The 14,693-nt window shown below is 40.0% G+C and overlaps 1 protein-coding gene across 1 annotated transcript in view; it reads right to left on the bottom strand.

Moving 5' to 3' along the window:
• Positions 1 to 3,735: 3,735 nt before the first annotated feature.
• The window catches only part of Abcb11 (ATP binding cassette subfamily B member 11), an 82,806-nt gene continuing 71,848 nt past the window's right edge, over positions 3,736 to 14,693 (bottom strand). Inside the window, exons 25-28 of the mRNA XM_051184534.1 lie at positions 10,369 to 10,566; positions 7,727 to 7,933; positions 5,279 to 5,425; positions 3,736 to 4,449 (exon numbers count right to left, since the gene is read on the bottom strand). Of these exons, the coding sequence (XP_051040491.1) occupies positions 4,249 to 4,449; positions 5,279 to 5,425; positions 7,727 to 7,933; positions 10,369 to 10,566 (753 nt within the window). The 3' untranslated portion in view covers positions 3,736 to 4,248. The remainder of the gene's footprint in view (positions 4,450 to 5,278; positions 5,426 to 7,726; positions 7,934 to 10,368; positions 10,567 to 14,693) is intronic.

Below are 14,693 nucleotides of genomic sequence, written 5' to 3'. Positions count from 1 at the left end.
ATCTCAATGTGGCTGCTTGCATCTAGACAAGAAGGGAAACGACTGCTTTCCCTGTCTGGGCTTTATTTAGGAAGGAAGAGCGCACACAGAATCTAATGCCTATGTCCCATAAGCTTGACAGGATCACCTGATCTTCTCTAGCTGCAAGAGATTCTGAAAAGGTAAAGAAATTATAGCCTTTGTAATAGAGGAAAACAAAGGGAAACAGTGTAGCCAATAAACAGCACCTGCCATGACAGTTTCATTAAATATATATATATATATATATATACATATATATATATATATATATATTGTGTGTGTGTGTGTGTGTGTGTGTGTGTGTGTGTGTGTGTGTGTCCTCTGCAGCTTGCTGATTTCACACTAACATATTGAAATTATAAAGGCAAGGTCCTCTCTAAATTATAAAATGCTTTACAGTCATATGGAAATGATTATTGGAATTTTCAACTTTCATTAAAATTTAAGACCTTGTTTATTTTTACTTTGATTCTGTACGTCATATAGTACAACTCCATACTCTCAGCTAATGAACACAAAGTTTTTTTTTTTCCTTTTTGTATCTTTTCATGGTAATTATTGGAACTTCTGTTTCATATTGAGTGTGCATTTTTCTTTTTCTATAGAGGTTTTGCTGTTCTTAGATTTATCTCTTTGTGTCTGAGTAGGAATTACACCTGAATTGTAGAAAAGAGAAAACTGTCAATTCACCAGCTGGCTATGAATTCGCCTTTCCTTTTATAAGGCACATTTCGTCCTAACTCTGGTTTATTGGGTTGAGTAGCTACATCCTGAAGCTACCCATGCCAATCACGTACACCCTGATTACTAATTATGAGCCTTAGGATACTACACAACTCACTAATGAGCACATTTTAATGCTGGACAGTGCTAATTAGATGATAATCATGTGCATTATTTTATTTACAGTCTATCCATTTAGATTAATTGGGCATTTAATTGAGCACAGTTTGAAAGAAATTGCAATTGAGTTGTTTATTGAAGTTCCTTTCGCTTGTCATCTCATATGCAGGTGAGATTATTCACTTGCTCTCAAAATTCAGAAATATACAAATGAACATAATGCCTATTTTGCAATGGTGCCTGTGTGTATGCAAATTGCTCTCAAAGTACGATAGGAAGCAGCAATGAAATTCACAGTTCTTTTAAAATTCTCTACTGACATCTTTCTGTGGCCTGATTACAGAGAGATTTGCATGCATAAGAAATATATAATCAACCAAACCCTTAGGTAAATGAATGAGATTATATCCAAAGCCAGCCTTGTGAGAATGTTCCGATCATTTCTTCCTTTTAAAAAAGGTAGAGAACTTTAAAAGTTATATATATTTAGTGTGTATTTGTGCCCGTCTCTGTGTGTGCACACATACATATCCATGCCTTTATGCACACATGCATGTACCATCCATGTGTATGGAGGCCAAAGTCCAAATTGTATGAGTCTATTATGGTTCTCTTCTTCCCCTATGTGGGACCTGATGATCAAATTCAAGTCATCAGCTTGTCAGTAAGTGTCTTTACCCACTGAACTATCTCACAAATCCACCAATATTTCCTAAGATAGAAAACTAAAATCTAACTCTTGACTAACATATGGCAAAATACTCTTAATTTGGATCCCATGTATTTTCCTGTACTAGGACATGATATCAAATATCCCACTGCTGAAACTTGCATGTTTGCATGCAGCTCTAAATTCATGGTGTCCTTTTGCTGAGATGCTTTGTTCCATGTTCTCACAGAGCAGACGCAGAGCGATTGGAGTTGGAAGAGATTTGGACAAAAGAATCAGGAGGTCCGTTGTATCAGTGAGGATTCTACTACTGTGATAAACATCACAATCAGAATCAACTTGTCCAGTCAGCCCTTTCCCTCTCACCAATTACTTAGAGTCACTTTATTTAACAGGACAAATTTTATCCATTCCTCTTGAAAACTCCACAGATGTCTTTCTAGGAAACAGCCACCCTCCCAGAAAACAGGCCATCCTCGCCCTCTGCAAACCTGACAAGGGAGTTGTATTCTTCCTTATTAAAGAGTTGAAGATGAGGATGAGGATGGGTATGTGTTTACTACAGAGCTTAGTTCCTGTCTGGCAGTAATTTATTCTGAAAGTTACTTGCCCTAGAGGCATTCCTCCACCCTCTGACTCCCCAGCTGACCTTTCAGGTTAACCTGCTACCCCCCCCTGCAGTTATTTACCAGGGACCATCAAATGACAAATAAAAACAGCGACAATAATTGTACATTTCCAAATCTCACAACTCAGTCTTGCTCTGTAGGCAGATAGTCATTTGGTGGGCATGGGTAGATGAAGTCATAAGCAGGATGGACTTGAGAGGAAGATGGACGAGGAGGAGAAGTGGTGAGAGTATGGCCCATGGGAACCGGGCCCTGGGCTGTCCTGTTACTTCATTTTTCATCTCTTTTATCAGGAGCCCTTTTTTTTTGCATAGTGTGTGTGTATATTTTCTGCATAGTTAGTGTGTATGTATGTAACATGTATATACATGTGTGCATGCATGTGCATGTATGTGTGTGGTCATTTTCATAGACCCCTATTTTTATTTGAATAGAGAGAAAACTCTCTTGTCTCATCTCTGTTTTCCCAATCTCTGCTTTGTCTGTTACCTGCCATTTCCTTTCTCTTGGTGCTCTGTTGAAGCTGCTTTTGCTTTACTTGTTCAAATGTGTCCTACTGATCCTAGCCGGTCTTTTTCCTCCCAAGAGAGACACTGAACAGCCAGAGAAGAGCAGACTCAGTGGATACATGTTGCTAGGCTCCATGGTAGGGTGGTATGTGGACAGGGATATTAAATCTCCCTAGATCAGACCGTAGAACTTTCATTTTTGTTCTGAAGAACTGCTCCAGTCATAGAGTCATTCTTTGATCCCCTGCCAGACAGGGCAGCTGCAAGATTTTCTGTTCATCTGTAGTCTTACACCCAGTCCCTCATCTCTTGCATATGACTCACCCCTTCAGCTGTAGTTTATGTCTCTACACTCAAGCCTTCCTGTGGTCAAGGGAAGCAGTAGCTACTGTTCTTCTGGTACTGAACAAGGGCTGCCAGCCTGCTGCAGAAATGGGTTGTGCACCCACAAAATTGACACAAATTTTCAGTCCATTCTTCTAACTTTGGGCTCATCTGTTCCTCTTTCCCCTCCTTCCAGAAGGACCCTGAGACTTTTGCATCCTAGCTTTTCCAGGGGTCTGAAGTAGGAAATGTACCTACAGGCTTGGCCTGGCTAGTAGATTACGTGTCAGTTTCCTCTGGTCTTTGAAATTCGTTGTTACAAATTTAGCTCACACACTTTTTTTCCTGGCATCATTCTGAAATTTTCTATATTCTTAAGGCTACAGGTGTTCTTCGATACCATAAGAAGTGGTATTTAGTGGTATTCTGAAGAAAATGACAAACGTGGATGTTTTTCTATGATGCTTAACTGGATTATTATGTAACAACTTCAGATGGTGATGCATTTCCATTGCATGACTAGGATTTCATAGCAATGAGGGACATCAGGTGATGCAGGGGAGGGAAATGAATAGTAGGAGTCCTGGAAAAGAGTTCCTGCTCCACACTGGCAGATCCAGCTGTAGTACATGGTGACAGCAACACCTTGAGTCTTCATTCTAAGTCAGTACATCTGTCTGGTGACCTCTACTACTCAGCTCACGCTTGCCCTCCCCAAGCCCGAGAGATTCCAGAATGTGAAAGCTCTCTTTTCTCTACTCACAGGATTAGAGGTAAATGGATTTGATTCCATATAGAAATAAACAAAACTTAAGAAATACAAGTAGCCTTGATTCCTCTGTCCTTGACCTTGATCTGACTCCAACAACAGTTGAGTATGGACTACACAGCGGGATTAGTGTACAAGGAGCTTTCACATGTGCAAGAGATAGTTCTCTGCCCTAAAGGAGGAGTCCATGTCCTCTCATTAGGTCCTAGATGATGACAGCGATCAGCTCCCACCCAGAGCAGCACTGGGTAGTAGGTAAGCAGCTGCCTGACCTTGGATTTTCACTCATTCTGACCATGGGCTCTCACTTTTCTACACAGACATTTCAAAATGAATTGTTACTAAAGGTCACTCAAAATTAGTTTGGATCCCAGTGGGCGACTATATCTGTAAAGCACTAACGATTCTCTGTATAGCTGCAACCACCTGTAGCCCTCCTGGAATTAATGCATTGTTATCTGTGTGTGAAGGTCTTGAGTCGGATCAACTGATGGGGGCTCCAGTGCTGACCAGCTTGTAGTACGCTCCATTTTGAGCCATCAGTTCTTCATGGGTCCCCTTTTCAATCACCACCCCTTGTGACATGACAGCGATGATATCTGAGTTCTGGATGGTAGACAAGCGATGGGCAATGACAATACAGGTCCGACCCTCTCTGGCTTTGTCCAGAGCAATCTGCACAGTCTACGAAAAGAAGACAGAGAATTCATGAAAAGATGAAAGATTGTTCCCAGCCCACTACTGTGAGGGTCCGTTTCAAATAGCACCTGGCAACAGCTCTGTGCTTAGGCGTAACCCCAAAGACTGAGCACTTAAGGAGATTAAGCAAATGGCTGTGCATGCAACCCAGCTATGCTTTATTTAAAGTCCACACACTGAGAAAGTTCAGTGATGCAAGAATGAGCTAAATACAATGTGACTGTGTAATTTCACAAGACTAAATTGTCCAATTTACTAAGAAAGAACCAAAGAGCAAAGCATGGGAACAGTCAATCGTGTCTGATACTCCCTTCACAGAGGACGTTAGCACGCTCGAAAATGGAATAATGATTTTAAAGTCATAGATTATAAACTGAATTTCATAGTTGTTTTTCTCTCTACTACATGCTCTACTGTGGAAACTCCACAGGGCTACCACCTCCTTCTAGGTGTTGCGTATGGCCTACTTACTCTGTCACATAATTTGAAAGCTATAAAACATGTTATGTTTCACAGATGACCCAAACTGTTTTAATTTATATAAGGAAACTAATTGCTCGCCTTTGGGAAAAACCATGTCATTTAACGTAAAGCATCTTATAGAACAATTATTTTAAAGTACAGTTCTTTTTAGTGGCAGTAACCCTGTTAAACTGTTATTTGTAGTTTATTGTCTTTTTCTTCCAAAGAAAAATCTTGTCAGTTTCCACTACAAATGAATAAGGCAACTAAAAATAGTGTCGTTTTATATGCACAAATCTTTGAGCAAAGACTCTTCTCTAGCAACCTCAGGGTTTAGGAAACTAACACGTACCTTTTCACTTTCTGTGTCTAGGGCAGACGTGGCTTCATCTAGTAGCAAGATTTTAGGATCTCGTACAATGGCCCGGGCAATAGCAATGCGCTGTTTCTCCCCTCGAGAGAGTTGAGAGCCCTGGCTCCCAACATTAGTATCATATTTCTAGAAAACAACATAGTAAGTTTGAAAACCAAAGAACACAGCCATTGCCCCTGTGTTGTTTGGAGCCCACAACAATAACTCTTCTGTGAGTTTACATTTTTTTTGAACTCAGAAACAGTGATTGAGTGCCATAAAATATATCAAATCTGCTTAGAAATATTAAAATATGAAGTTTGGGCTGGAAAATGGGGTTAGTAATTCCCATCTCTACATTTCCTTAAGGAGTATACTTTTGATCCCTCCTATGTTTAGCTGAGATTCCACATAGCAGCTCTTCCTTGCTTTGAGATTCTTTGATTTCATCCAAAGATCTTTTGCAATATAGGCTAATCCCAGGGGTAGAGAAGCCTGTAGGGCTTTCTGGTTGACTCTTTCCCTTGAGAGAACATTTTGGGTCACAAGGCTTGGTTTGAAGGTATGTTCTGTTGTTAACTAGCCTTGTGAACATCAACAACTTGTTTAAATGTCTCTGAGCAAACTTACCTGTAAAATGCAATGTTAGTATATTTACTGTGATTTTTTTTTTTATGAAATTAGGAAAGAAACTGCCTGGCTAGATACCCAGTACAGAGAAGTTAAAAATAGATAACATCCATACAGTATTTAGTCTGCATTTAGGATTGTGTAGTTGTTGTTGTTACTATTCTTCCTTCTCTTCCTCTTCCTCCTCCTTTCCCTCTTCCTCCTTTTCTTTCTCTTCATCCTCTTCCTCCTCCTCCTTTCCTTCCTCTTCTTCCTCTTTCTCATCTTCCTCTCCTTCCTCCTCCTCTTTTTCCTCTTCCTCTTCTTTCTCTTCACCCTCTTCATCCTCTCCCGCCTCCTTCTTTGACAGAGTGACAAGGTCTCACTGTGTCCTGGAACTCTCTACAGGATGGCTCCAAGCTAACAAACTCCTGTCCCTGCCTCCCAATTGCTGGGATTGAAGGTGTGCACACCGCAGCTAGCTAGTTATTCTGAGTAGAGTACCATTTCATAACAACAGACATTATATCCTTTTGATTCAGTACATTATAAAACTGAGGCAAAGAGATGCAAGACAATTGCACAAAGGCAAATAAGCAGTAAACAGCAAATACGAAGTGAAGTCTTGACTTATCTAGTTCTGATCCTCTGTCCTTGTCCATTACTCTAAGCTGCCTACTTATGTTTCCCGTCCTTACCTCCTGAAAAAATTCAACTAAGCCAGGAGAGACCCAAGAAAAATTATTATTATTTCTTGTACTTCATAGGCACAGTACGTTTTGTTATCACACTGCAAAATGTCTACGAGCATTTTGAATAGGAAAACACTGCTTTAATAAATTAAAAAAAATCTTTGCTTTTAGGCACATGAGCAAACACAAGTGTTCAAAATGTTCCTTTGCTTTTCAATTTAGGAATTTCAATATGCTTGCTTGTTAGGCTGCCCAGCTATGAGCCTCAGATTGAAAGAAACTATTAAAAGAGCAAGCAAAGAAAGAAAGAAGCACATCACAAGTAGACAGTTTACAAATGTCACAATCTAAGAAAAAAAAAGCAATTTCCAAGTGGTGTTGTAAAAACTGTAGTGAAGGAGGCCTATAACTTAGATTTTACGTATTTTTATATTTGTTTCTTGTAGATAAACAATTTTCTTGCAATTAAACAAATATTTCTTGTAATTAAATAATCACCAGGAAAGATAGCTGGTGAGTGGGAAAATGCATAGTAGAGGACACCAAACTCAGACTTGGCTCTGCAAAAATAAAAGGTGCCATGACAGATGCAATTTAACCCATCACACACATGCTGCAAGTAAAGGATGGCCGTCAATTGCTGCGAGAGCTTTCTTTGTGTGGCTAATTGTTGAACCCAAGGTTTCATGCATGAGCTCCACCAGTAATCTATTTCCCTAACTTTCGACCTCAGTGCCCCCTTTTAATGTTTTGGGGGTTTCCTTGCATTTTGCAGACAGAATAGACAATATCAGATAGGATAGGTAGGCCTCCCAAAAATTACACACTCAGGTAATAAATGAGAAAGCTTGCATTCAAACCCATGTTAAACCTCTGGATTTCTTTCTACCAGGCTTTGTGGGTATTGTTTTGTAGGCAGCAAATTCTACAGCATCCATTTTGTTTGACACTATCATACTTTCTAACACGTGGTTATAGAGGGCATTTATTTTGCATAAAAAAAACAAAACAAAGACAACATAAGACACTGGAAAATAAATTGTGTTGCCCTTGAACCTCAACCTGAGCCAAACTCCTGCTACTTTCTGGGTTTCCTTCCTCTACACAGCACTGTGTTCCAGTACGGAACAACAGACTTGGTGCTTACCTGTGGGAGTGACATGACAAAATCGTGTAGCTGAGCCTGCTTTGCTGCAGCTATGACTCTCTCCATAGAGATTTCTTTGGTGTTGTCCCCATACTTGATGTTGTCCATTATGCTGCAGTCAAACAACACTGGCTCCTGGGAAACAATTCCAATGTGTGAACGGAGGAACCGCACATTGACTTTTTTGCTGTCATGACCATCTATCATCTGCCAAAAGAGACGACAACAAAGGACAGGAAGTGTTAGCATGCCAGCAGTGAGGGGCGGTTCCTATGGTGGAGATAGGTGCTGGACTGTGTATTTGTTCCACTTAAGAGTGGACATCCCTACAGACCTGAGGGAATAAACCTCACTGCCTGTGGCCTCCGGAACTTGTTTCTGACAGTCATGCCTTCAAAGTTGATACTGATTTCTCCATTGTTTTGATGTCTTTCCCTCAGACTCTAGCTCCACAGGTGTTATATAAATGAGAAAGGTTCTCAGGACAGTATTTAGTTAAGAAAGAAAACTCTCCTTATAGTTTGGCATAGCCTAATCTGCTCAGATATGCTTTTTGTATTCTGAGGCTTTGAGACTGGCAAGGGAGAGGTTAGGGGCCAGGGAGAGAGACAGATGCTAGTAGATGACATGAAGATCAAACCTGTGTCCTTGGCTTTATTGACATTCTCTGGACAGATGAGCTAATAAGTCCAGGGTAAAATAAAATGGTTCACTTAGTCCCCATCACATATGGAATCATCTGCCAGGAGGCACCATGTAAACAGCCTGTGTACTGTATGAGAACGCCATGTCTGTTTCCTAGAAACTCACAGTCGGGAGGTTAGATAAGTTCATCCACAAAATATGTGCTATTTAAGCTGGTTCACATAGGATTTTGAAGATTCTACTCCAAAGGTAGAGTAAATCTAACTTATTAATTGTAAAGTATTTGACAGTGTGATTTCAGAAAAAAATAGATCACTTTAAATAATGTGAGCAGGATATATTTCAAATAATTCCTAAGCAATGGAAAACACTATTTAAAAAGAAAAGGGCGAGGATAGCAGCCCTCAGTTAAGAGTTAGTCCTTGCTCAGCCTGAGGTATTTCTACAAAGCGTAACTTAATGTTAAATCAGAAATTGAGCTTTTTGCTAATTGCTGTTTATGTGCTATATTATAACCATACAGGAAACAGAAGACATGTGTTCCATGTTGCTGAAGAATCTCCCATAGGCTGTACTGGTCATATCATAGATGGCTAATTAAATATTGACCATACTGTAGCTATGTTTGGTAGCTTGTCTAAAAGCAAAGAGGATTGTTTTTAATGGATTAAAGCAGTATTTTTTCTACTTAGTGTTCACAGATACCTTTTACAATGAGTTGACAAAGTGCATTGTGCCTCTTAAATGCAAGAAATCATAAAATGATTGCTCCTTCCAGAGACCAGAGAATTCAATGTGAGCAAAAGGGAAGCATGTTAATGTCGAAGAGGTCAAACATGGTGGGTTCAGGCTGCAGCAGTCCACATCTACCTGGACAATAGGCATGGCAGGGCTGACATTTTGGAAAATGGGAACTCTTTCCCTTTTAGAGATCAGATCTCTAAAGCAATGTACTTCCTAGGTTCGTCAGTCACCAAATACTTGCGAATAAATTAAAATCTTTACATCTAAAATCAATAACAGCAAGGGTCACGAAGCACAGGCAATCGATTCCTACTTCTTATTTTCATACCCTCCTGCATTCTGCCAATATCTGCTTGCTTTTTGTCTTTGTTCCATGCAAGAGAGCCTTACCTTTCTCTTGGTTTTTCTCTTCAAAATGTTACCTGTCCCCATTGCAGTGAAGATTACACTATTCAGGAAGATCAGAAAGAGCATTTTTTAAAGCACTGGGGTGGGCTATTGAGGGGAGGATAAATAAAGCAGCAGTGATTCTAAGTTAGTTAAATTATGAAAACAGAAATTGGAACAATTAGAGACACAGAAGTAAAAAATATTAGAACACGAAACATGAAGTGGTGAAGGGAGTTGTCTTTGAGCAAAGAAACACAGAGGAAGGTTGCTTTTGATTAAAAACTCTTTCTTATTTGATTGTATAGTCTGATGAATATATTACCCGAGAAGATGGTGGGGGAGAGGAAAAAGTACTTTGGAGAACAAGCAATAAAGTAGATCACCAATATTTCAACTATCCTTGCTAAAACTTTACCAATGTGAGCTTATTTATTAGATAGGCTTCAGCTTCTTGGACCAGATTGTTTCAAGTTTTTCATGCTTGCTATCTTGTCTTGCTTACTTATCATTGTGTCCCTTGTCACCCTACTTTTTCCATCCCAGCCATTAGTTTCCTGATTAGTCTGCACTTTCTACTCCATTTACAGGTAAGTAAATAGCTCTCAAAGACGCCGGCCTCCAGCTTTGCAGTGTGTCCAATCTTCTTTCCTAACTGGTCAGCAGGCCATCTGGAACTGGGAATAATATGAGACGCTGTGGGGTAGAATCAGGTCAACCAGCAGATGATGGAAACGAACACACCCACAGACAGGGACAAGGGTCCAAGACAAATAATTCCGTCCAGCAAGGTTCAGCCTTGGAGACCACGTGAGGGCAGATCGTACACAGAAAGCAAAATTCTCAAAGCCATTTGCCCCACTTACCACCTTCCCCTGATCGGGGTCATAGAAGCGTTCCAACAGCTGAATGCTGGTGCTTTTGCCACACCCACTGCTTCCAACAAAAGCCAGTGTCTGCCCTGGATCCACAGACACCGAGAGACCATTGAGAACTTGGATATCAGGTCGAGAAGGGTATGTAAATTTGCAGTCAACAAAATCAATCTTCCCTTGGAAGTTGTCCTGTGAATGAGAGGACTGGAATGATCTGTGCTCCTGCTGGAGCCTAGAACATGGGAAATGGACCTAAATGTACACAGTGCTACGAAATTATGCATCATGAAACAACAGCTCAGTGGGTGACACTCTAGTCGGGATAGTGGCACATATCAGAATTCCCAGAACTCAGGAAGTAGAGGCAGGAAGATAGTGAGTTCACTGGAAGCCAGCCTGAGCTACGTAGAAAGATTCTGCTTCAAACCAAGCAAGCAAGGGAATACCACCACAAAATGACATTTTCCTCCCAATGCTGGCAGGTATAGCATAAAGAGAGACAAGGACATTAAAGACGTTTGACCTCTTAACCTCTTTCTGAACTATTCCTTTGCAGTGAAGAGTGGAAGAGAATAGCAAAGTTGATGCACCAAGGAAGTTAGCAATTCTTTGAGTTTTTGTAACCCTGTTCTTTCAAATAATGAATTAAAAACAAAGTTGTTTGGAGTCTGTGCTACGACGATTAAAATTTAGGATGTTTCAAACTACCTAGTGGAAAACAATAGCTGTTTTCTGGCTACTTTGACAAGTGCCATATTAACACGGTTGTGAAAGTGTCTCTGTAGTGTGTTGACTTCAAGTATATACCCTAGAATGGTATAGCTGAGTGATAGGGTAGGTCTATTTTCATTTATTTTAAAAAGGAAACTCCATGCTGATTTCCATAGTGGCTACACAAGTTCACATTCTTATCAGCAGTGAATTAGGGGTTCTCTTTCTCTATTTCCTCACCAGCACTTACTGTCATTTATTTTCTTGGACCAGGGTCACTCTGACTGGGGTTATATGGTCTTTCAAAGCAGCTTTATTTGCATTACTCTGGTGGCTAGGGGTGTCAAATACCTTTTCAAGTGTGTTTTGCCATTTGTATGAGGACTGTTGATTTAGCTCCTTAGCCCATTTATTGTTTGGATAATTTGGTTCTGGGAATTTCAGTTTTACAGTTCTTTTTTAAATCCCAAATATTAATCTTGTGTATATTTGGGGATTTTTTTTCCCTATTCTGTAGTTCCTTCACTCTGGGATTGTTTCATTTCATGCAGAAGTTTTTAATCTCATGCAGTTCCATTTTTCAGTTCTTGGATTACTCTGCCAGCCTAGATATCTGTCAACAAATAACTTCATAAAGAATATATACATAATGGAATTTTACAGAGCCCTAAAAAATGAAATCACGGCATTCTCAGGCAAGAGGAAGAACTATTAATCATTACATTGAACAAAATAAGCCAGATTCAGAGAGGTAAACACTATATTTTTTTCTTATATTCAAAACCTAAATTTATGTGGGCCAGAGAGATGACTCAGAGTATAAGAGCATGCACTATTCTTCCAAAAGACCGGAACTTGATTCCAGCACCCATGTTGAGTTAACACTAGCCCCAGGAGACCCAATGCCATCTTCTGACCTCTGTAGGTACTGCACTCACCTGCACAAGCCCACATATACACAAAATTTAAAAATAAAATAAAATCATGTATGTATGTATATGTGGGTATGTACTTGTGTGTACCTATGCATAGCTTATGAAACTACAAAGGAGAAAGGAGGGAGAGATCTGAGGACAGGGTGTGGGGACAAAGCAATATCATGCATGTAACCAGAAAGCCGAGGGGGGCAGTTTAGTTGCTGGAAGCATGGAGGGGTGAAGGAGGAAGTGAGAGAGGGGAACAAGTGATCATAAAGTATAATGATGTACACGCATGTAAATAGTATGACAAGCCCTGTTACTATACATGGTAACATAAAATATTAATTTAAAACACTATCTGAATTATGAACTCTAGAAAAGGGTAAACACTTACAGAGAATAATTCTATCAAGCTGAAGGAAAAATAGGTCACTTGTCCAAAAAAATTAATAATTTAGCTTAGCTCTACTGGTGTTTTGTTCTCTTGAACTTATGGAAAAAAAATTAATGGGCAGGGAAGATTAAAAGACTATTGATATTAAATAAATTAAAAAGAAAATATTTTTTTAAAATGTTGACTATTTTCTGTAATTCACATGAGCTAAAACTTGAATCTAGATGAATATGAATCAAATCCGTATTACTGGACAAAAAAGACCTAGCCTTTCTATTTCATACCAAAACATCAACAGAAAGCATGGCCAGATGGGTCTGAAAAGACAGGTGTCTTCATTCATCCTGTAGCTTTGGTTTTTTTGTTTGTTTGTTTGTTTTTGTTTTTTTTTTAAAGATTTATTTATTCATTCATTTATTTATTTATCATATACACAATATTCTGTCTGCATGTATGCCCTCATGCCAGAAGAGGGCACCAGATCTCATTATAGATGGTTGTGAGCCACCATGTGGTTGCTGGGAATTGAACTCAGGACCTCTGGAAGAGCAGCCAGTGCTCTTAACCTCTGAGCCATCTCTCCAGCCCCTTGTTTTTGTTTTTTGAGACAGGGTTTCTCTGTATTGTTTTGGAATCTGTCCTGGAACTCGCTCTGTAGACTAGGCTGGCCTCGAACTCACAGAGATCTGCCTGCTTCTGCATCCAGAGTGCTGGCTAACTGTGTGTTTTATATTACACAAAATTCAGCATTCACCAAGACCCTGATTTATATGGAGGATGTCTCACAACAGTGTTTATGTGGACCCCACCAGGTGTAAGAAGTAGTACAGAACACTTAAGAGGTAAGAGGCTAATCTTGGGATACAGTGGTTTGGTCCTTGATGGCATTGCTCTCAGAACAAAATAATGCCATTTTAAAGAGAACTGAATAGTTCCTGTTAGGAAGTGATATACTGGAGTAACCATAGGAGCCAGGAAAGGAGAGAAAGACCACTGGGGGGGGGCAGGGTGGCGAGAGGAGCTCTAGAGAAGAGAATGCCAGAACCTAGAAAGGGTAATAGCAGAATATGGTTACTATGGAAGAGGAAATTGGAAGTGGGTATTAAATTGAAGATGGAAAAGAGAGGGAGAGAGTGGGAGACAAATAACACCAAGGATATTTGAAAACGCTGTAGCGATTCCTATTATTTTATAAGCTTACTTTAAAATACTTACTATATATTTATACTTATAATTTTAATACAGATACCCCATACAGTAGGATAATGCTCCTCCAGAAGCCATAGACTGTCTATCTAACACAAACCTCCAGAACTAGGTACAGGATACTTTGCTATGAATTGTTGGACAGTAGTGGGGTTCAACCCCCCCCCCCAGACAAGATAGACTATTGCCTCTGCTGTTGGTTACCTGCAAGCACGAAGACAAAACTATTGCTGAAGATATCATACACTTCAGTTGCAAGACTAGGGGAAATCAAGCCAGTACTGACCTAGAAACCTCTCTGAGGGCTAATTCTCATGCTCTTGGAAGACACTATTCAAACTACCAAGGAAGAAGTTACTCATGACCCTGCCCAGCTGCAAAGCCTGAGAGCCACAACAGTGGCAGACCAGCAAGATTCCCTACTTGGTGCAGTGGTGGCACTTGTATCTTGGGGAAAACAAACAGCTATCTAACTGTACCTACAGCCTCCTCAGTTGGAAGGAAATCATACCTGGTACGATAAACCTAGCAAAAAAAAAAACCAAAACAACCCCAACAAACAAACAAACAAACAAAAAGCCTCTCATGGCTCCAGAAAGAGAGCCCACAGACCTTAGGGAAGAAGCTACTGCCATATTTCTACAGTACTGTAGCTTTCCAGCTGCTTTCTAACTACGCATCTTTATATCCATAGGCAAGTGCAGCTCTCGCGTTTCATCAAACTCTTTTTAAAAAAATTATCTTTTTGCAGCAGATAAAGACTATTAGAAAGGTCCACAACTGGTCAAAACATAGAAATTAAGTGACCGAGGTATCCAGCCCCCAAATGTAACATCTATAATATGACTCCTATATCTAAGACTCAGGAAACATCGTGAAAGAGGGGCTAGAAAGATATGAGAGATACTACGAGCCTGAGAACAGTGCTGTGTGATGGTTTGTTATGGACAGTAGAGGAAAGTGGTTTCCCTGCACTCTCAACAAGACTGCTGCCTGCACAAGACCTGCAAAGACCACACCAGATGGCAAACCAAGTTAAATGGAAGGAAGTCCCACAAGGTCTCTCCCATAGATGAAGAGTGGCA

Source organism: Phodopus roborovskii, unplaced genomic scaffold, assembly GCF_943737965.1.
Source record: "Phodopus roborovskii unplaced genomic scaffold, PHOROB, whole genome shotgun sequence".
NCBI classification, from domain to species: Eukaryota; Metazoa; Chordata; class Mammalia; order Rodentia; family Cricetidae; genus Phodopus; species Phodopus roborovskii.
Note: the sequence above shows the minus strand (reverse complement) of the source record. Positions and strands in the feature narration are given on the sequence as shown.